Here is a 26,032-nt window from a genome sequence, read left to right as displayed (position 1 = left end):
TGTTTAAATTTCAAAAATATCGTTCACACGTGACCTGGGTTGACTGTAAATATCATCCTCTCCTTCCCATTTTTATTGTGAGTTTTGCACTTTATAGTGGGGTGGGAAGACTGAATGGTGAGATTCAAGAGGGCAGAAAATTGAATTTCTAGGTGCTGGGAAGTGCTTAGAAGGGTTATATGCTGCAAATGTTGTATAATAGCATTAGGTTAAAAAGTCTGTAAATTATGTCATGATGTTTATGAATAAAGAGGTGGTATTATTTAAATGTACTTGGACTGTTTCTCTGTAAATCTTTTAATTTCCAAGCAATTGTAATACAGCCGTACCATAAAACCATGTTTTTTATCCTCCCTTCATAACCAAAACAATCAGAAATACATGATTTACCAGATTAATCCCGTAAATAGCCATTCCACTAACCATAAGAAAGCTCTAACATTTAACCCTGTGGCAGAAAAGTTATTTTTGCAGCAATAGCTCGATCAGGATCTCAAAATGTGACGGTTACAAAGTCACCAGTGGAGCTGTTGGACAGCATATTAAATGTTAAATTTCTCACTCATATGTTTTGCAATATTTCACAGAGAGAGTAACCATTTACTGTCCATTAATAGGGGCAGTCCTCCCTATCAAAGAGAATTTAAGTTGTGAGATCTTTGAGGATTGCTAGTGCACGTCACCCTCAGTTGTCCTTTAAGATGTCAATTAATGGTGGAGAGTTATTTTTTTTTTCAAATTTTTGAAGGTTTTGATTACATGCATGATGATAGGCATCATGCATCTTTTCTTTGTTTTTATGTGATGATGCACTTGGGATCCTGTGATGAGAAGTAGCTTCAAAGTGATACCCATCATTTACGCTGATGATGCATAAAATTTCTCTGAGACTACAGATATATGCAGAAACTTCTGGATCGTGTAGCTTTCCCTTGCGACATTTGCTCTGGTGGCAAACCTGAGCTTGACATTCTCACTGTCCAACCTTGAGGATGTGATTGATATTTAAGAGTGGAAGCTTTGTCTGGTGTTCTGAAAAGGATTTACGCAGAGCTTTTTGTGAAGGGAACCTTGCAACAGAATTTCTTCTCTGCCAAAGGGTGTTGGTATTCATACTCTGGAAAAGATTATCATTGAGTCAGTAATTTGCTCAATATTTGAAGGGCCTGGGGTGTAACCTATAGTGGTTTTTAGATTTGTGTCAGGATCTGCCGTATTTTTCCCCGGGGGGAAGGGGGGGGGTACTCCCTTGTGTGATCTTAAAGGGGACGTGCAGCTCGATAGGGTATGGTTTTCAGGGTGTTTTGTCTTGAATGGGGTATCTATTTCATCACTTTTACATGACCTAATGGCTTAAACAAAATAAGATTAGATGTCTGTTTATTGGTCTTTTGAAGAACGAAGGATATTTCGATGACTTCAAGTAGATTGTGATTGCCTATGCATTAAAATACAGTAAGAAACTAGTGTATTCTTATTTCATTCTAGTCTTAAACAGGGTATGATTTTAAGTTAAATGTCTTAGATAGGGTCTGAAAATTTTGAATTCTGTCTTAAACGGGATAGGAAAATCAGAGAATTGTGTCTTTAACAGGGTCAGGGTTTGAAAGCCCGGGCCACACCTCCCTACCCAAACATCTGTTGAGTACCCCCCCCCCCCCAACTCTGGGGTATTTTTGCATCACCTTGGGTGATCATATCCTTAATTCTCTTGACCTCAAAGTTTAAAATAATCATTGATATTTCAAGGAGAAATTTGATGCTGATCACTTAAGCATTAAGAAAAGTACAAAACACAGCTTTTAAGCTCCAGTCTCCCAGAGTCCCCATATTTTAATGTTTTTCTTTCATTCTTCACTCACCGGTAGCAACGAAGCTCGTTGCGTGTTTTCGTCCTCCTTGGTTGGTTCTCCAGAGCTATCTTGTTTCTTTGCTACCTCATGTTTTATTGGATGGTGATCAATAGCACCTTGTAGTTCAATTCCCTGGGGTAGGGTTGGTAATGCAACCGAGTGGGCAGTCAATGGGAGGTAAGAATCGTGAGACATGGTTGGTGGAATGCCTTGATGAAAAGCTTGAGTCTGTTTCCTGTAATGTTGATAAACACCAATGAAAAATTGCTCAGTTCACATTAAGTATCTAGAATGCAGGCAGGGGACTTTCTCTCTACTGGAGGGAACCTCTACGAGGAGGCTATTCACAGGGGAACTACAAGGGAATTCTGTGGAGAGCCTTTTTTCTTAGGACCATCTTCAAGGTTTCTTTCTATCGGAGGGGGGGGGGGAGGGGAGGGTATATACATTACCATATTTACTTGTTATACGTGGGGACTATTTGCACTAGCCACAATCTTTCAAAGTTTATATACAGAGGAAGGGGATGTCCCAGGGACACCACCCTAGTCTCCCTTGGGTAGGCTTCCTTTAGAGAGTCCCCTTGTAAACAGCACTGCTGTAAAGAACCCCCTCTCGAAGTCCCCCTGAAATCACACTTTAAATTACTATAAAAATCTTCCAAAATTGCATCAGCATTTGCGTGTGCGAATGGACTAAAATTTTAAATACCTTCCAAGCCCACTTCCAAACGTCATTTGTTGTTCTTCCATTCCAGCGAAAAGGTTACTTAAGTCTTCAATCCTGGCGTCCACGTGTAACAGTTTGTCCATCGCAGCCTTCTGCTTAAGTAGCAGTTGCCGCCGTGAGTAATTCTTCACTTTTCCTCTCTTCTTCACCTTACTTTGTGGAATTGCCTCTTCGGTCCTGGGCCCCGGCCCCGCCCCTTGGATGATCATCATTCCTCCTCGGGATAGTCCAGCGGTTGCTATGGGCATGCGCCCTCCTGACTGAAAGGCTGAGGCTTGGGGAGTAATGGGCGGGAAAAGGGCGGATTCCTTAAAAACAACAAACACACCTAATCGTTTGGAGTCTTAACATAAAAAATTCACCACCTGGGCTTTTGTCGAGTAAATTTAGCCTGCGACAGGAGTCCATTGAGAATAATGGGCTCCTCCCTGCGAGCAAGCTCTCTTCAGGTCAACGCGCGCTATCCTCCCGCGGCTGACCTAAAGAGAGATTGCTCACGACTTGAGTAAATTGCACTCTACGCTTCATGTCTCGAAAAATCTGATAAAGATGGATACTTAGCAACGTTTGTAGTGCCATTTGCAAACGCTGAGGCAAAACGCGGGTCAAAAGATTTTTGTCGCGTTTTCAAACAAAAACACGTTAGTGCTGACAGGTGAAAACGATACAAAAACACTTGTGTGCGACAAAAATTGTTTTCCTTGTTTTCTTCTAGGCCAGGCGTAAGGATGCTTTCCATCAGGTGGTTCTATAAATTCTTCAAAATAGGGTATGCGTCATTTCAAAGGGATTCAAAGGACTGTTCTTTGAAACCGATACATTATGACGGTTGAGTAAATAATTGTTGTCCGAAAAAAAAAAGGTCTGTCTTTAACTTAGACATTAACCACTTTTCTACTGGTAAGACGTGTTGCGCCTAGGACGAACTTAGGCAAACAAAATGTACTGCGCCAAATGATTTTTGTACCTTCTTAATCAACGATTGGTCGACTCAAGAAGGCTTTTAAAACAACTGATTGATCAATGAAGAGACTGTGAAGAGTTAATTTCATTTAACCCTTACCTCAGTTTGAATTACATCAGTATCCCTGGAAAGAAAGTAAAAGTGTGCTTAAAAGAATTCTCACATAGACCTTGTACAAGAGACTGCTAAACTGATTATCTCATTACTGCTTCATAACACTGACCTCTCATTAGGATATCGTACAGTTAGGCTGTCGTTTTAAGAAACCACAACGGCAACGCCATCGAAAACGTCACTGGAAAATACAAGTTCACGTTTCTTGAAGTACTTCGCGATCACTTCAACTAGTTTAACTTGTACAATGTGGCTGAATTATCCAGGAACAGAATTGGTATGAACGGCGTTGAAGTTACGACAGAGAATAAAAAATCACCGTCGTGTGCTCACGTTCTCCACAAAACTTTGAATTTGGTCATTTCACATTGTTATTTTCCGAAGAAAAGTAAGCTTCAAATAGAAGAAAGATCCTCGCAGTTAATACGTAACTAACAAGTGCAAAAAAAAAAGCCTGAATTTTTTTCAGACTTTCTTTTCGCAACTGCTTAAGTTGCGTATAACTGCAAGGATCTTTCTTGTATTTGATCTTTCATCCGCAGTTCAAAATATATGTTTCATATATTTACGTTTAAAAGTAAGCTTATTGTTTTTCTGTTGTTTTTTCTCATTAAATCCTATTGTTTTGTGCCGTTCTCGTTGCTGTCGCTGTAGTAGCGGCTTAAACTCCCAAAAAGGGACCTTTAGAGCAGCGAACGAGTACGACTTTCAACTTTCAAATCAGTCACATCCCCAGAACTCTCTCTCCTTCCCGTTGTTTACCAGCAGATCAGGAGACCCTAGAAACAAGATTGGTATGACAAGCGGTTATCTAAACCACGCAAACTAGATTTGAAAAGTCGTACTCGTACTCAATCTCGTACTCGTAATCAAATCTGAAAGTGCATAATAACGCAGCATGCATTTTGTTTTTGCTGGGTTTTGATTGGTGCACAAAACGGCATAAATTAGACGCAAGACTGCAGTCCCTTGGCAGAGAGAGTCGCACGGAATTTTGGAACGCCCAACTATTTTGGCTGGTATACTTTCGGTTTTTAACGAAAACCTTACCAGCCAGCTGTGATTGCGCTAGTTTAACTTACAGAACGGTCGCTCCAAGTAAGTAAAGTTCAGTTACCTTTCTTCGACCACTGTGAGAATCTGGCAAAGGGAAACAGATAAGAACTACTTTAATCCTGAGTTTTCTTAATAGGTCGGTTCAATGAAGAACAAGGTGAGAAAGAAACTAGTTGCAAACAAGACAACTTACTTTCTTCCCAACAACTGGTGCGTGGTCTCTCACGTCCGCATCATTAAGGTAAAGAGTTGGACGTTGTTTCTGAAAGAAGATCACAGCAAGTTTTGTGAATGCACTAAAAGTCAAACCTGTTGTGTTAATTTAAAGACATAAACGATTTTCCATACCTCCCTAATATTGCTCCACAGGTTGTAGAATTTTTCATACAAAGAACACTAAAAAGAAAGAGGTAACAGCGTTTTAGAAAGAAAGTCATCCTGTGGTTAGCTAGACTGCAAAAAATCGTCTGACGAGCGTGCTTTTTCGTTTAAGTTGTGTTTTAAAACTAACCAGAACCAAAGTACATAACTACTCTGGCCAATTACAAGAATTTAACTAGAGGCCTCCGTTGGCAACCATAAAAGACGCCAGAAAATATGTGATTCAAGCTAGAATACGATTCACAAAAAGGAAACAAATATAAAAACCTGCAAGCACACTCAAAAGACAGATAAGGCAACAGGCTAAAAGCGAGCAGTCTGTTCTCGCGAAAAATATATATATATATATATTACCTCTGCTTGTAGCTGATGACCTAAAATCTGAGCTGTGGATTGGATCGCTGCCAGAGAAGAAAACAAAATCAGCTTTCTTTTTTATCATACCATATACTTTGTACCTATACAGTTGAATATATCGGAGCGATTTTCTGATACACAACCATCTATTTTAATTACCACTTAAGGACGGTGCCTACTAATAACGAAGTACTTTTGCACGGTTTATCACTATGTGGGAAAAGCAGATCTTGGTAGCAGCTATTGAAATCCAAAAAGAAAATTGGGGGGTAACCACGCATTTTTTAGAGATAACTAAGCAACAATTATTCTAAAAAGCATCAAAATACAAAGCAATGTATGGCGCTTTTTTTTCCAAATTGAAGCTTTATTATCTCTGAAAAATGCATGGTTACCCCCAATTTTCTTTTTGGATACCAAAATCATTTGCTAAGCTCTGCTTTCTCCGCATAGTTTTAAAGCGCGCGAAAATATCCCTGTATTAGTAGGCACCACCCATAGGAAACCCGAGTATCTCCAGATGCGCAGAACGTGTGCGCGGTAACAATAGTAGGCACCGTCCTTAACTGACTGCTTTCATGAAATTCTGTTTGACTCAATTATCCATTAAGCACTAATGAACGTCTTGAAAGTACTTAGTCACCATCTTTGATCGCAAGAAAAATAAAATGAATCACTTTATTTAAGTGTCATTGTATTTAGCCCAGAGCACTCACTAGGGACATTTCCCAGATCGAATTTGAATTTAGAAATGTTGGTTTTGGAGGAGAGAGGAAAACCGGAGTACCCGGAGAAAAACCTCTCGGAGTGAGGACAAGGCGAGTACTCTCATCACTGCGCCATCCCTACTCCCCCACGGCACACGGTTTAACGAAACCAACCTACCCGGTCCCGAGAGTGGTAGCCCAAACTCCTGTAATACCCCGCTATTCCGGAGGTTTTTAGTCTGTCTCCTGTGGCCGGATTACCACGCGCGATATATAACGTCGCTCATTGGTCATTTCCGGATTGCCACGCGCGATATATAACGTCGCTCATTGGTCATTTCCGGCTTGCCAGGCGCGATATATAACGTTGCTCATTGGTCATCTCTAACCAACGATTAGACCACCCTCCAAATCATGAACTGAAAGTAGTCGCTCACTGGATTCGCCCGTTTATAAGATTCTGAACTAACATCGAATGAATGAAAACTAGCTCAAACGTAACGGGATTTCGTGAAGGTGGTCTTTCAGAACGGATAATTCTTCGTTAAACTGAGTGTTGGGTCAAAAATATATTTGACGGACATATTTTAGAACTGGAAATAATGTGATGGAATATCATATGCCATTAATTATTCGATTATTCCAGGCTTAATGGTTAAGCCTGGTAAATAAATGAGAATGATGTATTAATCAGTAAATGACACAGGCATACTCGGAAAAAAAAATTTCGAGTGCTCCTATCAGGAGTCCATTCTATCAACCTATCAACTGTCCATTTTCAGTTTTTTCACAATACGGATACAAAAAATAAGTAACACAATTAATTGACTCACTATCAATAACATGTTGAGCCATGACTGTAATCTGCTCCTTGATTTGATCTTCAGAGGATAATGTCCCAGTGCTCTCAGCGATAGCCTTGACCTCGTTCACTACATGAGAGCAGGCGCCACCCTTATGGGAATGAATCGAGTGGACAAAGTTCTTAAGCGTAGACCACTTGCTCTTCTTCACAAAAGTTGCATCGAAAACATTGCTCAACTCCACAGAGCCTTCACCTGATACAGACAAACTTCGGTGTTTGGTCTGTGCTCCCTCCCGATCCCCCAAGTCATCACCAGGGGTTTGTTGATCTGGGAAAAGACTGTTTACTCGCGCTTTTGGTGGTCCTTGTTCTGTGATGTTAGCAATGTCACGCTGAACTGTCCCTCTAGCGTTTTCATCTTTAGGTTTTGTCACGCTTTCCGCTGCCAACTCCTTACTGATGTTGTTGGTCACGCCCTCTGCCTGTAATTCCGTACCAGTACCACCAGCTGTGGAAAGGGGAAAAATGTTTGGTGAGCACTTGCCTCCTATGCAGAAGCTCCTTGGGGTCTTCACTCCCGCACGTACTCCCCCCTCCCCCCTTCCCCCAAGCTGGAGGAGAGCGCCTCCTATGTCTTGCTACGCACGTTTCACCCTCTATTTTGTAACTATACTCTTTAGAGGGCCAAAAATATGGAATGTTTTGCCATTATCAATTACGTCTTCCCCTAGTCTATCCACCTTCAAAAGAAAGCTTCTTGATTTCCTCAGTTAATTGTATGAAACGTCCGACTCTGTTATGTCTTTATAGTCTTACCACCGTATGTTAAAAAATCTAAATAAAATGTCTTTACTAGTCTTACAGTCCTAACATATCTCCGAGGAGACCTCTCAGTATAAGCCCGGGGGTTTCTTGAGGTCTCCTCGCCACTTCTTACTTTTTCTTTTACTATTATTATTCACTGTAAACTTATGTAAGATCTAAGTCTATTATTTACTGTAACTTTCTATGAATGTATGTCGTGGTGAATAAATTTATAGAACTGTCACAATTTTTGCACGTCGATTGGATCGTCGCTATTGACTATAAGAGTACTGACATTAATAAATGACGTCTTATGTAACGAGCGGGCTTTCTCAACGGAAAATAAAGCCAATTTTGTCCGTACTTTTTCCATGTTAAAAAACAACAACAACAAAATCGACGGCAGTTTTCTATGTGCTGTACTCTTATAGACCACCGTTACTTTTACCAAGCTGCCTGCATATACTCTTTTTTGTTATATAAGAACCTTTTTTATAAAAACGTTGAGGCTGAGATTAACTAAAATTTAAAAACATACTAAGAACATCACCCAGGCTGAGAGTCAGTTAAGAATTTTATTTGATGAACTTGATGAACAGAATAAATACGGATAAAATAATACATGTAAAACTTCAGTCTATATTGTCAAATAATAGGTGTCTTTAACAGGTAACTTAAAAACATCTTCTTTTTCAGCCTCAAATTGCCAAAACAGATATGAACGTTCAGTCTCAGCCCCCCAAATTAGACGTTCTTATAAAAAAAAAAATGTAATTCCTTACTGCTGCTATCCAAGAGCCGTTCCTGTTTTGTCACGGTCTCTGCTCTGGTACTATCCTGTTTGGTCACGCCCTCTGCTCTGGTGTTATCATGTTTTGTCACGCCCTCTGCTCTGGTACTATCCTGTTTTGTCACGCCCTCTGCTCTGGTACTATCCTGTTTGGTCACGCCCTCTGCTCTGGTGTTATCATGTTTTGTCACGCCCTCTGCTCTGGTACTATCCTGTTTGGTCACGCCCTCTGCTCTGGTACTGTCCTGTTTTGTCATGGTCTCTGCTCTGGTGCTATCCTGTTTGGTCACGCTCCCTGCTTTGGTAGTATCATGTTTGTTCACGCTCTCTGCTCTGGTACTATCCTGTTTTGTCACGCTGTCTGCTTGTAATTCCTTACTGATAGTATCCAGGAGTGGCAGTTTGGAGTCTCTCCGTATCGTTCCTCTCCGTTCCAAATGTATCGATGGGCGACGCTTTTTGCTTGCAGCTATTATGCTCTGTCTACGATGATCAGTACCCATGAGAGTTTTGACGGATTTAACCTGGTCCAGCTGGAAGGGAAAAGCATGCAATGAGGTCAAGGCAAGCTTATATTCAGGATACACAATGCTTGCAATGTGAATTATGTTAGTTACTAGACTTGGTGGGCTTAAACGATGATGGGAGGAGGGGGTGGGGGGGGGGGGGCTTGTATGAAGTGGTACTTTACTTTCTGATTACGTGTACCTGTAAGGCAGGATCATCGGACTCCTGTAGCATCTCCATAGCATTCTCACCAAGTTGTGCTTCCATCATTACTCGAGTGGTCTTTGCTGCGAAGAGAAATAACAAAGACCTGGTTAGAGCTTTGGTTTGCGCACGGCACACTACGCAAATTGATAAATTCAATCCATCCTTCTTTAACATTTTTCTTCGGAACTGATGGGGTCAGAAGAGCACTTTTCAGTTGAAGTAGAGAAAATAATTTCACGTTTACTTTGCTCTTACTTCACTACATTTCTTTATTGGCCAAAGAAAACTTGTGACAAGTACAAAATTATTCCTGCGTGGAAAAAAAAATGGTATACATGTACCTCCCTGTTGAACAAGGTCAAATCCATATTCCACAAAACCAGACATTTCGTCGCACAATCGGTCCGCCTGTAGAGGGAAATTGCAGAACGACAACTGGATTAGATAAAAAGTTTCATCTGGCATAAAGATAAAGAGATTTAGAAATATGCTCACGGCAAACGACAGAAACAACAAGTGACCACGTCTAGCCTGTTTTTGATGCTCGCTGTTTTATTTGCACTGTACTATCTAAGTACTCAAGAAAATATAAACGAAAAGTCTTACGTTTGCCGTTTGCTATAAGAGCGATTATAAATCTCTCTAATAAGAAGGGTTTGACTTTAGGCGCAAGAGAATTATATTCAATAGTCTCATTATAACAGTTTGTTTCTCTATAAAAATGCCAGCGAAATGACAGGGTTACGTTTGCCTGTCGAAAGCAATAGTGAGTTTAACTTGTTGACGAAAATCAGACCAAACAAGCTTTTCCAATCAGTCGGGTGAATAGCCAAAGCATCTCGAGTCGTTTTACGTGCCCCCTGGATTTGAACCAGATACAGATTTCCTGTGCTTGGCACCAACTAAATATTTTCCTATGCTAGGCAACCGTCAGCCAGTTTTCACGATTGACACTGGTTGTTACGAGTTTCAGCCCTTGGTCCGGTTTATGTTTTCCCGCGCTTTGAGCTCTGGTTGGCCGTCTGCGTTTCTTGCCGGCTTAACGTGATTGGCCAGATGAGTCATTTAAAAATTGCTCTTTGGGGTATGACAAACACTGTTCTTACTGGCAAAATGTCAGTCATTTTAAGTATAGACACGTTGAAAGCCGAAAAGTCGTATTTGAACCAATCAGAAGCAGTTTTAAGTTCTCTTTTTTTCTTAACTCCACTCACCTCTTCTTTTATAAACATCATAGCAGCATTAGTTTCTTGTTCCACCATACCAGGTGAAGCTCCCGCCATGATACTTTCAGCCAGTGATTTTGGCCTGCCGTGTGGTTGGTGTCGTATTGGGTCCCGTTGACTGGTTCCTTCAATTGCCTTGCGATCGTAATGACTGGTTTGAGTTCCCTTACATAAACAAGAAAGAGCTCCAAGTCATTTCAGTTCATCAGGTTGATGAGGCTTTAGCAGCAGAATAGGCCTTTGCACCAGAACTTGGTATTTTTCAGATTTTTCAGGTTTTAACTCAAGATTCTGTGGATTTTTTTTATGAATAAGTTCATCAAAATCAGCTATGCCTCGTCTGTCCTGTGAAGATATATGATTGCGAGCCATTTGGATGAAACAAATGTTACAATATCAAATGGATGAGGTGGCAGCCTCTTTAAAGATGTTTTTAAGCTTTAAGCTTTGATCCGACAACGTTAATTGAAATAGCTGTAAACTAACCAGGGGATAGTTCGCTTTCTGTTTGGTTGCACAAAAAAGAAAAATGGAAAATGAATACGCCTTGGGTCAAGTCTGCTAATACCTGCTTTGAAGGTGTCAGCTAATTTAGCAGTTTCAAATCGGAACACGTTTCCCCGGTTTTGACAAGCTGCTCACTGTCACACAAAACACCAATACCGTGACAAGTACTTACTTTATCTGCTAGCGTGACCATCCGAGCCTCTCTCACTTTCACGTAAGGTGCCTTTTCCTCCCTACACTCGCCCACAACCAGGTCACGTCCTTTCCGCTTCAACCCGAGGCCTTTCTCCTCTTTTTTCAGAGGAGTTTTAGGTTTACTTTTATCTTCTTCCTCGACATCGTCCTCTTCTTTTACTTCTTCTTCTTCCTCCTCCTCCTCCTGTTTATCTTTCTTTTTACCTTTGGCGACCTTTTTGCGTTTTGTTCTTGGTGATTTCACAGTCCTCTGTTTGGTCCCGGTCTTTGTTGGTACTGTCAGCTTGGATGCTTTCTTTGATTTTTCTTTGGTTTCTTTGACTTCTTCCTCGCCAGACTCTGTCTCGCTCTCGGAAGAGGCCTGGGATGGAGAGCCTGCTGTTTCCACGGAAACTGTAACAAAACATGCTACCAAAGGTAAACGGCGCACACATCTATTTTTAATTATTAAAAACTGACTCATTGGATCGTGCAGTTCCAGGGTTTTGATTGGTTTAGCGGCCATGGAATATGAGCCATTACAACATTCCCCACAAATATGGTGCGAGTACGCGTCAGGGGGAAAAGAAAATATCACTAAATCAGCAAGATTGATACATATGATGCTATTGATATTGCTATCTATCATCTTTTATTAAAAACTGGAACATTGTATATTGCAACTCCAGATATTTGATTGGCTTAGCGGCCATGGTATATGAGCCATTATACTTTGCCCAAGAAATAGCGGCCATTAAATTGTCTGCTGGTTGTTCTTGTAAAGCGAAATCAGCAAGATCTAGCGATATTTCTTAATTGTTTTTAATAAAATATTATTCTACTCGCGCTTGTTGGATATGAGATGATTATAGCCAACTCGGTGCTACGCGCCTAGTTGGCTATCTATCATCTCATATCCAACAAGCGCGAGTGGAATAATTGTTTTAACAATCTTGATCAACTTAAAAGTATCCAACGCGCGTTCGCGGAATAATAGTTAAATAGCCGGACCATGGGCAAACATCTGACATGAGTGAATTTGGGACAATTCAGGAAGATTTCTGGAGGCGTGCACACGGAGGTCAAGTCGATAACGACCTGGAGGTTGGTGATAAGATTCCGATTCTGATTTTCCTCGCACCCAGATCTTGAGAAATGCTCCTTGTCACTTCATGCAGGGCATACTGTTCAATGATGTAGAACAGAAAAATAGCAACGTTACCTGTAATGGCTGAGGCTGTTTCAGCTTTCCGCGATTTCTTCTCCTTCTTCACTGCTGCTTCCTGTTGTACCGACTCAGATTTAACATGAGAAACGTCCTAGAAAATAATAATAATGATGATGATGATGATGATGATGACGATGATGATGATGATGATGATGATGATGATGATGATGATGATGATGATGATGATGATGATGAGGATAATAATTATAAAGACTGATTAAAAATGGCTCATCGGAAAATGCAATTCCAGAGGTTTGATTGGCTTGGCGGCCATAGTATATCAGCCATTATACCACAAACGAGAAATAACGGCCATTAAATCGTCTTCTGGGGGTTCTTGCAAAATGAAAGAAGCAAGATCTAGGAAAATTTCTTGGTTGTTTTTTAAAAAACTATTATTCGACTCACGCTCAGCTACTCTGAAATTCGAGAGTAAATATACTTTATGTATGTTTGCTTGTTAGTTTTAGGATGCGCTATTGATTTCTAACCTTTTTGGTTGTTGTCGTTGTTGTTGGCTGTACTCCCATTTTGCTCATGTCATCTTTCAACTGCTCAATGTATTCTTCCTTCTTTTTTAATTGATCCGACATGTCGGTAAGTTGTGTTTTGTACGATGGACACATCGGGCAATCCTTGACAACCTCTACTTGTTGATCCACCACTGCACTCAGTTGGTCTGTTTTGGCTGGGTCAGTGGGAGGCTGCTGTGAAACACAATAAATCAACACTCATTTTTTCATCATACACGAGTGCATCAATTAAAGGGGAAGTATCAAGGGAATTTACTCTTATAACAAAACTCCAGCACGTTTTCCTATCAACAGAAACCTAAAAGTATTGCTCAAATTTGTTGTAAATTATCAACCCAATGTACTAAGACTATTGATGAGTGTCTCTGGCCACAGATCGACTGGGTTAGAATGGACTGCAACTTGAAAAAAGCTAGGCTAACTGTTTTCAAGTTCTCCCGTTTTCGTTCCCAAAATGCAACAAAGAATGTCACGAGCTGTTCCTTTCAAGAATTCAGTTGATTTCTTCCTGCTGATGTTCTAGAATTATTTTGTAACTACGAGAAAGTGTTGTCGAACCATTTTCACGATAAAAGGTCAAAATATCCGTGATATTTCCCCTTACTTACTTCCTTTCATTTACTGCGTTATCAGCCTTGGGTGTCATCTCAAGAAATTATGTTTTTGACGAACGTCAATGATAGTTGTAAAAGAAACGCAAGTAGTTTCTTAGCGGTTTGCGTTTCACCTTGTCATAACATGGAAGCATGGCAGGTCACAAATTATAACGCAACTTTATAGTGTCATGTTAACATACCTCTGTACTGCCCGGAAGTGAAGCCAGCTTCTTTTGCAATTCTCTGTTCTCCTACAACGTGCATGAAAAGGAAAAAAACTTTCCGTGAAGTAATTTTTGAGAGCATTGTATAATTTAACGCCCCTTTCGCACAATGGAAATAAAAAAGGCTACCAATTATAAACAAAAAACTGGTTTCCAAATTGATATCAATAAGTGACGTCAACCATATCTTCGCTTCATCACCAAGAAAACCGTGTTTAAGATTTAAAGAAGGGTAAACGTTTTGCTGTAGTAGCACGCGTGAAATTTTTTGCAAGAACCAGCAAAGTTTTAGACAAACGAACCATGTTGAGGCGAGTGTTGTGTGCTAAACTTCTACAACTATTACCATAACTTTGCTAAAACAAAGAAAAGATAATTTCCAGTTTGCTTTACATGAACTGGACGTTCAAGATGATTTTTAACTTCACAGAGCTATGGAAATGGTTGCGCGAAGTGTCTTGTTAATTTTATAGAATTATTTTGCCCACTCACCTCCTCTAGTCTAGACACCAGGTTCCGCGCATCTCGGACTTGAGCCTGCAGGATGCTTGTGGCAGTCACATCCTCCCCTAAGCCAAATCTTCCCTGTAAAGTAAGTCAGACCAAACTAAGATCACCTGAATAGTTAAGTGTTGATAGAGCGGTTTTCAATTGAGCGTCGAAAGTAATTTCGCGTTTGCTTTGGTTTTGCATTACTACGCTCTGTGATTGGTTAACAAAACTCGCGCCGCTTTCTCAACCAATGGGAATCCAAACCAAAAGCAATCGTGTTTTGGCAGCACGCGTTTTCCCGCGCTTGGCGCCGGTTACATGTATTTGCTTCGAATTCTGATTGGCTCGTTGTGTTGTTTACATCTTTGCAATTGGCCAGCGCAATTACTTTGGTTTTGAAAGTCCTGCTTTTGTTACTAATCACCTTCAGTAAACGTGTTACTTTCAGACAAAATGCTCATCTATTCTTACACTAACATGTACTGAAGTGAATGTAGACCCCAGCCTTTGCAAGTGAATTCAATTCATACAAACAGTTGGAGACGCAAATGAAGGCAAATTGAATTGTGTTTACGTCTGGACATGAATCAAGTGTAATATACTGTGTCAGCCCCTTTACCTCATCTGTTCCTTCAGTCAGATCGATTTCTCCTTCGTCCATTTTGATTTTCTCTCCAAGGTCTTTTTTCTCAGTCATTACCTTCCTAAGATACTACAACATAAAGAAAAAACTTCAATTTACCACTGGTACCCAAAGCAGGGGCAGGGTATATCTTGCTATTTTGCTCGGTACAATTTTATTTTATCTCCAGTTTCCGTTGAATTGAGTGCGTATGGTGCTAGAGCCCGATACTGAAGAACAAACATGGTGCATCGTACAAACTTACCTAGCAATTTTCCAGTGGGCCTGCTAACAACATAAGAAAGCAACTATTACTACTGCCGCTGGATTGGGAGATACTCTAATAACCCCAGAATTTTGTTTGTTTTTCAAACAACTCACCGCACCTACTCCCACCCCCTCCCTCGCCTCGCCAAACCACCAATATTCAAATCAAACGTTCGACTCTCAAACAAGATCGCGTGTCCTCTCCGAAAGTAAGAAACCAGGTCCACAGGGCACAACGTTCAAGCCTCTAACTCAACTGCTACCAGTGCCTTTTTTTATAATCGACAGGACAACAAAGGAGGCTTAAAAAGCTCAAGCGAACGAGCCAGTCGAAGGGAGAACAAGGAGAGGGCTCTCCCCAGTTCTCCGCTCGCAAAAGTTTGCCTGCCCATATGTTAGCTTGTCCTCTGGACAACAGGACAGGGGCTACTAACAGTCTAGGTATTTTGTTCCCAAAATTGAGGTACTCCGGGCAGGTTGCCACTTTCGGAATGAATGGATTGACTTGGAGGAGGAGATGACAAGTTTGATGCCAAAGAATCTCTCTTTTTCCGGCTAACCTGTTTACATTGTTTGAGTTCGTGCTGTTTCGCTTTCAGTTCATCTTCAGCCAACAGTTTGTCGTTGTTCAAGCGAGTCTTGTCCTTTTCTAAATTCTTGACGGTCTGCAAGGTAAACAAGTAGCAAAGCAATCAGGACTATTGAATTGTATATTGTTAGCTGATCGCAACTATTTTTTTGACATTCCCGCGAATACAACCACCTGTCATTATCGTAACGCTACCAACCGCTGGGGATGTTCCAGCGAACGCTCCCAGCAGCCGGAAGAAATTAATGGGATATATTCACAAGGTATAACCTCCAACGGAGTGCTATCTAAGAAAGTCGTCTACAATTACTGGAGAAATTGATGAAATGTTAATCATGTCACGGGCGCGGAACAAAGAGAACAACCTGAGTTTTCGGAGATAATCAAGCTCAGGACCTCCCGATCGGATACTGTAATCACTGAACTACTGGAAAACTCAGTGCTGGCGAGCGAGGTCATCTATTGGGACCCGGCAATTAAAAGATCATTATGTTTTTCAAACTTAATCTTTCAGAATTGGATTCAGTTACGTATCACACTTCACTTGCCTTATCCTGTTTGCTCAAGTCTCTTTTTAAACTGCAACAAGAAACAATTAATACTCATCAGTCAATTGCTTTCGTGCACCAGAGAGAGAAACGACACTTTTTTGTTACGGGTTACATTACCTTTCTGAATGATAAACAACAACAAAATCAGAATGATGATTATTCAAGAAAGTGACGCAGGCATACTCGGAAAAAATAAATCCGAGTGCTCCTATCAGGAGTCGAACCTAAGACCTTCCGATTACTAGTTCGGATGCTCTACCACTGAGCTACAGGAGACTCGTGGGTGCTAAGGTCATTAAACTAGGTTCATGGGACAAACATCCTGCATACTGCTAGGATTTGAATGTCGAACGTGTGGTATATGAGAGAAATGTGATGGTATATTTCCAGCCTGGTGAATGAATGAGAATGATGATTATTCAAGAAAGTGACGCAGGCATACTCGGAAAAAATAAATCCGAGTGCTCCTATCAGGAGTCGAACCTAAGACCTTACGATTACTAGTTCGGATGCTCTACCACTGAGCTACAGGAGACTCGTGGGTGCTAAGGTCATTAAACTAGGTTAAACTAGGTTATTTAAACGCGATAGTAGTGAAAGCAATAGAATTGCTTGTGGGGTCGTGTATCTAACTAAAGTTTAAAAACATGCATTAAAATTAATAACAATTATGTACATAATCTTTCACATTGATAAATCTTAAAATACGTTAAGCTCCTTCTTGGCGTTTGAATCGACTTTGTATTGAAGTCTAGTATTGCTGCCTGGCTCCGCTAGCCCCAGGCAGCCAGTGCCCTAATTTTATTTCTAATATTCTTGCAATGAACTCCACATAAGGCAAGAGTACAAATAAAGATTGTTGTTGTTGTCTAATTGTTTGATAAACTCGTCCTTTCTGACTTTCATACACTTACTTGTCAATGTACTCAGTTTGTGTTTGAAGCGTCATTAAAATGCGGTTGAGTTCTTTCTCCAGAGTTTCCCTGTCTATATAAACAAACGTGAAGTGACATTAGATGAAAATAAGGAAGCGATGCGTTCTACAGAAAGAAAGAAAGAAAATTAAAAAAAGACAGAGAGAGAGAGAGAGCGAGAGAGAAGGAAGCAAGGGGGAACATAGAGCAATAAAAACTGAGAACTGAAAGGGAAGAGTGTATGGCAAAAATACTAGCGAAGAAACCAATTTTCACTGCCTTTCCCCAATCCCACCATTCTCGTTTCTTTTTCTTTTGTTTTGTTTTTTCTAGTAATGGAAAACCACTCGCTTACAGTAAGCGGTGACGATTAGTCCCTGTCCCTGCGGAAGATGGAGTGCTTGGGGACCCCACTATCCCCACCCCTTGGAAATGCCTCACCATGATGCAGGGGTCTGTAGTTGCTCAAGCTGAAAGTTGGATGGTGGAACTTCGGCGATTCCTGGGGCAGAAAGGGCACGGAAAGTCCCCAGGCCGGCCAACCACCTGTCGAGTGATGATACTGACCTGGTTTCGGAAAGTTAACGCAGCAGCCACACCTGCCTTGGACAGTCCCCTAGGACTGGCAGCCGGTGAGTAAGCTTCCCGCTGCTACATCCTAGGGGACCTAAGCTATTGTCTTTCAATATTGTTGTTGCACCTTGAAAAGAAAGGTATTTTCCTTGCACTGAAGTAATCTTGTGCGGCCCTTTTACCTAGGTTCAATATCATTGTTGCACCTTTCAATTCATTTATTTTGCCATTAACCAAAAAAATACAACATAAATACATTAAAGATGATACACAATATTCCTACTATTACAATATTCCTCTAAACTTCCTTGCACTGAAGTAACCTTGCGCGGCCCTCTTACCTAAGTTTCCTGCTTGTCGTACCATTTTCAACATATCCACCATTTCACCTGCGACAAGTTTCCACTGCTGAGTCTCATCTTTACGAATACTTGCTCGCCCTGCAAACATAAACACAAAAACAACAACATTAAAAACTGCCTTCGTCAACACACTTTGCAGCCTTAGGAAAACAGTGACTGAAGAACAACCGCAGAAGATATTGAAACGATCTGGATGACGTTTCTAATTGGTTCAAATTTTAGCCAATCAGAGGTAGTTTCTCGGATATGAAAACATACGTCATTAATCGGTGTCAACAAAGGTCTACGGTATTTCTCGAAACCTCATCGGTGCCGAGGAATCGAAAATTAGCATATTTTCGGAACATCTTCGGCAGATACTCGGACAATCTTCAGTTGTCACAGACAGCGTTAAATTCTTTTAAAATCGTTTAATTGATAGATGTTCAGATGAACGACGAAGAATATAACTCTCGTGGCTGGCCTTACAATTGCTTACAACATATATTAGACTGCTACCGCCATCGAGAACTCCACGACAAAACTGCCACTGCCCACAGATGACTTAATGGACTTACTGAACCTCTGCTTAACGTCCACGTATTTCCAGTACAACGGAAAGCACTACAAACAGTTACACGGAACAGCTATGGGCTCACCAGTTTCTGTTGTTGTAGCAGAAATTGTCATGCAGAACATCGAGGAACAAGCCCTAGCAACCTACAAACGGACACTACCGCTCTGGTTACGGTACGTAGACGACACCTTTACAGCAGTACACAAAGACGAAATTGACGATTTTCACGAACACCTTAACAGACAGAACGCTGACATACAATTTACTAAGGAGATCGAAGAAAATGGTAAAATACCTTTTCTAGACTGCTTAGTTACCCGTAACAACAACGACAACAAACTAAGTACTACGGTTTACAGGAAACCGACACATACTGACAGACTACTGGACCAGTCATCCTACAACCCTACTTCTCACAAAGCAACGACTATACAGACCTTAACAAGGCGAGCACAACTGGTTTGTGACTCACCTGACAGACTCGCAGACGAAAACAACTACTTAGACAACGTTTTCAACAAGAACAACTACAACAAGGACTTTGTTAGACGTAACACTTACAAGAGCACTGAACCTAACGTCACAAACAACGACGCGACTCCCGTAGCTACTGTAACTATACCTTACGTAAGGGGCACTTCTGAGACTATCGCACGGATTCTACAACCTTACAATATCCGTGTAGCTCACAAACCTATAACCACTTTACGACAACTACTGACGAAAGTAAAGGACAAAGACGAACCTAACCGCAGACAGGGAGCAGTTTACAAGATCAAATGCTGCGACTGTCAGGCCACTTATATTGGTGAGACCGGCAGAAATTTAAACGTACGACTGACTGAACACAAACGAGCAACTAGAAATGGTGATATCAACAATCACATTGCTGAGCACCATTTACAAACGAACCACAGAATCGACTGGGACTCTGCCAAGTGCATTACCTACTGTACAAATTACTATCAACGACTCACTCTGGAAAGCTGGTTTACTAACTTAGAACAAACCCACTCAACCGTTGCCTACAACTACCTGCACCATACAAACGACTTATTGACAATAACAACGAAACAAACAAACAATAGACATTTTACTAACAATAGACCCATGGACTTTTTGACTAACAAAAGACGGATCGAAACGCACCAATCACCTTTTTACAGTCTTCACAGCCAATAACATCACGGCTTACTGACAAACGACCAATAACATCTGGACTTCGTTGACCAATCCGGTTAACAACCAGAGACGTATATATACCACCTACTGACGTTCCACAACTCACTTGACTCTGAAGATGACTTCCGCTCAGGTTGTCGAAACGTCAGTCAAAGTCACCACAAACAGTCCTTCTCAGGACTACACTCACCCGGATGATCATAATTTACGTACTTATCAAAGATATTGGTAGCATTTCTGATCAGATATAGGACTTTTATATGCCACCGAACATCACGCTTGCAACGAAGACTCAAAGTGGCTTACTGTTAAAAATGTCCTTTCTTTGTTGCACTGCCATCTTCTTGTACATTTGCAGTTCTCGTTCCAGTTGCCGCTTTTCTCTAAAAATGAAATGTATCTTTTATTAGTATAAATCTACTAGTGTTCTATCACGAATGCCGTTCTCTGATTGGCTACGCTACTCGCTATCTATTCTGTGATAGATAGTGAGTAGCGGTTTTCAACAAAATGGCGGCCGCTTCGTCGCGTTTTCGAAGTTTCTGCGATGAGGAAATAGATAATTTACTTGTTTAGTTTTGTCCGACTAGTAGATTTATACTAAAACAATTAGATTATTCGCTCTCGATTTCTATGCGTGATAGCTGATTCGGGCTGCGCGATAGATATCTCGAGCTCATAATCTAACTGTTAAATATAAAGTATATTATATTCAATCGTAAACATCATTGTAAGTGATTGCCCTTCCTATTTCATGTCTGGGGCAGGATTAAGACTTTTGTCAGTTTTGTCAGCTCTTAATAAAACGTTAGACTAATGCCATCATAGAAATTTTCTTAACCCTACATTCTCATGGTCTTTTATACAAGGTGAAAAGATACCCTCCTTTATAAATGCAAGGGGCTACCCCTAAGGACCCCTAAGGCTACGTCGCTCACTCCGTTTTCTCTTGTAACCCTGGGAACAAGGTTGGTCATTTTGCCTCCTCAGTTGATAGCGGAGTCTAGTGAAAGCTATTAAGCAGTACTTTCATATGTTATTGATCAGTTGTGGTTGTTTATCTGTTTTGAGCTCGGGTGTTTTTCGGAAAGAATGTTAAAAAGTTAGTGGAACATACGTTTCTAATGCCTCAGTTGCCTCTCCCTGTTTTGTTAAATCAACCATCTTCTTGTTCATAGCCTTCAGTCTAGCCGTGGTGTCTTTGACATTCTGGAACGTTTCCCTAAGAAAAAGAAAAGAAAAACACGAAAAGTGTGATTAAAAGGCATAAACACAAAATGACAAAAAAGTATAAAATCGCATTTTTCTGTCTAAAGGGGAAGTTAAAAATTACTCTGAGATTGTCAATATGAAATTCAGATCATTTTAGGGAGGAACGTAATAGACTTAAGAATGGAACGTTTTACCTGACTGATTTAATGTACTTAGAACTGTATCAAGCTTTATACTAGTCTAATCAATCAGAGCAAACTTGCTTCTTTCTCAAACACTGCAATCTACGGTTGCATTCAACTACTCAGATATGCATTTGTCAAAACTCCCAAAAACATTTCGGGCCCGAAAACTATCTTATTGTTTGCCATCAAATGCAATTTACAGAATCGTAAACTAAATAAAGGAAAATGACAAGTAAGCCCAAAGAAACATTGAGGCTTATGCAGCATGCGCTTCCTCAACTAATACTAAATTACAAAGATTAATAAATCAACAGTGGCGAGATAGGTAAAATAACAATTAGTGATAATATATACAATAACAAAAGGGAAAGAAAAAAGGAAACATAGAAGAACAGTAATAATAAAAGGGAGAATGAGGGAAGGTAGAAATTAAGTAAGAATTGTTGTAAATGTGGTTAACTTGGTTCCCTTTTGTCAGTTTGCAATTTGTATACTAACTGGATTGCTCGTTGGGCGCCATCCGTATCCACAGAGTGATGTTCCTTTCTGTTCATATTTTCTATCTGGAAGAGAGAAAGAAATGTAAGAAAACATGGAACAATTTAATATGGAGTGTCGTTGTCGTTCTTGTTCCTGTTTTTTTTTCCTCCAAAAAGACACCTGTTACTACAAAACAACTCTTATAGACCATAAAATGACGTTAAAAAATGTTCAAAGCTCAAGTGGAACCACGAGCCGCAGGCGAGTGGTTTCACTGCCAAGTTTTGGACATTTTATGGCGTCATTTTATCGTCTATTTAACAATTATTCCACGAGCGCGCGTTGGATATGAGATGATAGATAGCCAACGAGGCGCGTAGCGCCGAGTTGGCTATAATCATCTCATATCCAACAAGCGCAAGTGGAATAATTGTTTTATTAAAAACAACCGAGAAATATTGCTAGATCTTACTGATTTCGCTGTGCAAGAACGACCAGATGGCAATTTAATGGTCGCCATTTCTCGGCCATGGTATAATTGCTCATATACCATGGCCGCTAAGCCAATCAAATCCCTCGAATTGCATTATACAATGATGCAGTTTTTAATAAAAGAGTATAGACCATAGAAAAGTGTCGTCGATTTGTTTTTTTACAATACTACATGGAAAAAGTACAAGCGGAATTGGCTTTATTTTCAGCGTGCGTGTTACATCTGTCGTCATTTTTATCGTCTGTACTCTTCTAGACAATAGCTATGAGCTAATCAACACGCGGGAATTTGGACAGTTATTGTAAAAGGATTTTTAACCTTGCAAAATCAAACAGTTTAGAACGCTTACCTCATTCAAAATCTCCTCTTCATCCAAGTCAAGTGACTAATAAACATAAAAACAATAGCTTAAAAGAAATATGTTTTTATAGATGCAATTATGTAACACCAGGAACCCATCTGCTGGTAGTACAAGAGAATAGTGCAAATAATAGGCCATTTCCGAGTTGCTTTTAACCTCATTATGAGAGCGAGGTTTGCACTTAGCCTCGCTCTCATAATGAGGTTTAAAAGTCCAACCTTTGTACACAACAAGTTTTTTTTCAAGAATGACGAACAGTTTTTCCTCAGGATTTCTTTTAAAACATAACTAAACTAACCATATCTTTGAACAATCATAACAGACGTTAATAACGCCGTGAACCAATCACAACTCGACGACATGTGCGACTTGCACAAAGAGGGGGAAAAGCAGATGAATGTCAAGTCACCATCATATTTTGTTTGGCTTCTTACTGGTTAAAACACGATATTGATAGATGTATTTTTGTCAGTCAGTGACACGGCATACTCGGAAAAAGGAAATCCGAGTTCTCCTATCGAGAGTCGAACCTACCACTGAGCTACAGGCGACTCGTGGGAGCTAAGGCCATTAAACTAGGTTCATGAGGCGTTTAGCAGAATTACACCCAAAGCAAAAGGGTCCACAGATAACGGACTCCACTGGGCTTTTTGGAGTAGCAACGTGAACGTTTTGTGGACGATAGAAAAACGTACAACATAGAAACAAGCATGGTTATTGAGGAGCAAGAGAGCACTACTTACATCTTGTAGGGAATTCAGCAGCTAAAACAAGAACAGGAAACAAAAATATTAGTGATTGCTGTCAGATGTCAGTTGGATAATTCAGCATAGATATTAATTCCTTCAGTGTAGAACTATGCGTGAAATGCATGAACGAATGATACTGTGTACTAGTAATTGAAACATACCTCTTCTCTTTCAAGGCACAAAGATTTGTAATCAGTTAGCAAGCTTTCCATAGCCATCTGTAAGAAAAAGTCATAAAATAACAGTGGCTTTAGCTTACCATGTTACTGAACGAATTGATCTTTTTTCGACTTTCACTGAGTTCTGTTTGAAGTTGATAAGAAATAAAAGAAATTAAAAACATATGGGTGACGTTGTTTTTATTAAACTTAAATATGCAGTGACTAAACGTAGCCTTTTGTGCCACTGACGTTGTTTGGTCTTCGGCTCGCCATTGGAAATCTTCGGATTAGCTTCGGATATCTTCGGAAGACCGAAACGGAAACCTTGGGGGGTCCGTGGCACAATTTTGTCCTACTTTACTATGACCACTTGTGCGAGGAAAGGAGCCAGTAACTAAATATCTTCGGCCGTATTTTACCTTCAGGCCGAAGATGAATTTACAAATAAACTTCAAAGATAAGAAGAAAAAGATTTCTTGTACCTGTCCACTAAGATGCTCCTGCATGGCAGCATATCCCTAAAATACACAAGATCATCAGTACTAATATACTGCATTCCTTATTTTCTCTATTTAACCCCCTCCCTTTTGAAACTCCCTATTCTAAAATGTCCACTACCCATTTCATACGATTTGACTTCACATTTTTTTTTTTAATGCAAATCTTTATTGGAAATAACAAGGTTACAATTTGTAGTTTTACATTTCAGAAATACACACAGTTACACAACACTGGACACATGCACAAAAAACGTACACACAAACACAAGTTGTAACAGGCATGTTAAATATAGACTAAGTACACTAAGTTAATAATGAATATTAAAGAGGTTGAATTATGAAAGGCCTTCAATGCGAAGTTTGAAGGCAATACGTTGCTTAAACTCATCAAAGTTGATTTGTTTTTTGTTCAGTTTTTGACAGTAAAGATAATATTTTGCAAATAACAAGCAATAATTAAATTTTTTAAGCGACATATCTGAAGACGATTACTGATCATTACCAAATTTACCAAATAGAAATTCTTCGGTGGAGGGTGAAAGGGAGGTGGCATGTTCCCTGTTGAACCATTCCATAACGTTACTGATAAAGGACTTGGAAAAGTGGCAGTCGATGAAAGTGTGACCCATCGAGTCACCTTCATTACAGTATAGACAGTCTTTGATATTTTCAATACCAAAGTAATACAATTCCTTCTTCACATGCCAATTCAAGGAGAGGCTCTTCTGTTAGGTTCATCAAGTATGTATCATCATCATCATCATCATCATCATCATCATCATCATCATCATCATCATCGTATTTACTTTACCTGTTGATCTTTGTCATCGTACATTGACTCATAATCGCTTAGCAGCTGAAAGATAGAAACATCAGCGATTAAGCGTTTCACTTAAGGTGATAACTGTTGACGCAAAACTGTATGGACATGCGGGCACAATGGCATAGCCCAAATGGAATGAGGTTTTTATTGGGAATCATTACCTGTAACTATTTTAACATCTCTGCTATTTGTATGGCCCAGGAACGCACATAGCTGTATAGTTTATATAAGGGAAAATCTCCTTAGAGATAACGTGCAATGTTGCTCCAAAGCTACAGCGTTCAATCCAAGTATTATCCTCCCAACTTTCAAATCTGTGGATGAAACTTTTCAAGAGCAACTCCGTGTAAATTTAATTGAAAGCTACTGAGCAGTACTTTCCTGTGGTGCTGTTTATCATGTTCTTCAACATGGCTTTAACTCAGTTTTGAGCCTTGATGAAACCCTGAAGTCTGTGTGACCATTCAAACGAAAATTGCGAACTTTCCTGTTGTGCTGTTTATTGTACAGTACAAGTTGGTTCAAATTTTGGGTGAAATCCTAAAGTGTGACGATTCAAATGAAAACTACTGAGCAATACTTTTTGGTGGCCGGTGGTGCTTGTTATAATTGACTATTAGATTATAATTTGTGGACAAGCATTTCAGTAATCAGAGCATGCGCTAAATCTACCTTTGATATCCGATCAGTAATACCGCTGAACTCTTGACCTATGTAGTTTGGATTCTGCTCTCCAATGCCCACTGCATGTACCGCCAATGGAAGGTCCTGTTCGATGGCAGAGTAATCTCCTTTCTCTTCTTCTTTTCCTTCCTCATCCTCAGTTGAAAAAAGATCCTTTCTCCAACTTGCCTCGTATTCTGATTCCTTGGGTTCTTTAAACAAGGACACCCCTGAAAAGTCAAGATCTTTGACAGGAATCTCTTTCCTTCTTTTTTTGCGCTGTCCTTTTCCATGCTTCTGCATGGCGTAATCGTACCTTCGCGACATGTTTTTCGCTGGTTTAGTACTCAATAACCTCTACAGTTTTGCTAGAAAGGTGTAACCCATGGCTCAAAATCCCTTCTTATTAAAAAGAGGGATTTTCTTGATTTGTACCATATAGCTCCATCATGGTACCAAAGCTCTTTATCGCGCGCAGAATTCCATCACGTTATTCGAAGTGTAAATTCCAAAATATATGAACTGTAATTAGAAC

The 26,032-nt window shown here is 40.2% G+C and overlaps 1 protein-coding gene across 3 annotated transcripts; it reads right to left on the bottom strand.

The window, feature by feature from the left end:
- Positions 1 to 281: 281 nt before the first annotated feature.
- LOC146449464 (uncharacterized) lies at positions 282 to 26,032 on the bottom strand. 3 transcript variants are annotated; one of them, XM_085101264.1, is made up of 32 exons: positions 25,507 to 26,027; positions 24,823 to 24,867; positions 23,994 to 24,029; positions 23,512 to 23,568; positions 23,345 to 23,365; positions 22,590 to 22,625; positions 21,766 to 21,830; positions 20,988 to 21,092; positions 20,177 to 20,253; positions 18,112 to 18,210; positions 17,198 to 17,270; positions 16,281 to 16,311; positions 15,704 to 15,808; positions 14,874 to 14,966; positions 14,255 to 14,347; positions 13,739 to 13,789; positions 12,901 to 13,116; positions 12,404 to 12,500; positions 11,180 to 11,595; positions 10,489 to 10,665; positions 9,616 to 9,682; positions 9,269 to 9,354; positions 8,553 to 9,093; positions 6,995 to 7,474; positions 5,452 to 5,498; positions 5,065 to 5,112; positions 4,910 to 4,978; positions 4,778 to 4,800; positions 3,646 to 3,670; positions 2,565 to 2,890; positions 1,863 to 2,088; positions 282 to 1,117 (listed from the first exon to the last, which is right to left on the bottom strand). In XM_085101264.1, the coding sequence occupies exons 1-32, from the start codon at positions 25,822 to 25,824 to the stop codon at positions 974 to 976; spliced, it is 4,293 nt and encodes a 1,430-aa protein (XP_084957390.1). In that variant the 5' UTR covers positions 25,825 to 26,027; the 3' UTR covers positions 282 to 973. The 3 variants fall into 3 exon arrangements, with proteins under 3 accessions (XP_084957390.1, XP_084957392.1, XP_084957393.1); XM_085101266.1 differs by having other exon boundaries at positions 12,901 to 13,113; XM_085101267.1 differs by lacking the exons at positions 282 to 1,117; positions 1,863 to 2,088; positions 4,778 to 4,800 and having other exon boundaries at positions 2,811 to 2,890; positions 4,887 to 4,978; positions 25,507 to 26,032.

Source organism: Pavona decussata, unplaced genomic scaffold, assembly GCF_977016875.1.
Source record: "Pavona decussata unplaced genomic scaffold, jaPavDecu1.1 SCAFFOLD_602, whole genome shotgun sequence".
NCBI lineage: Eukaryota > Metazoa > Cnidaria > Anthozoa > Scleractinia > Agariciidae > Pavona > Pavona decussata.
This window is presented reverse-complemented; position numbering and strand designations above follow the sequence as displayed.

Excerpts from the sequence above, each read along its gene's own strand:
- LOC146449464 (XM_085101264.1), bottom strand. The coding sequence starts at position 25,824 with ATGTCGCGAAGGTACGATTACGCCATGCAGAAGCATGGAAAAGGACAG. Across the intron at positions 20,254-20,987 it reads GCAACTGAGGCATTAGAAAC|AGAAAAGCGGCAACTGGAAC; the intron begins GTATGTTCCACT and ends TTTCATTTTTAG. Across the intron at positions 9,355-9,615 it reads TGACCTTGTTCAACAGGGAG|CAAAGACCACTCGAGTAATG; the intron begins GTACATGTATAC and ends TTCTCTTCGCAG.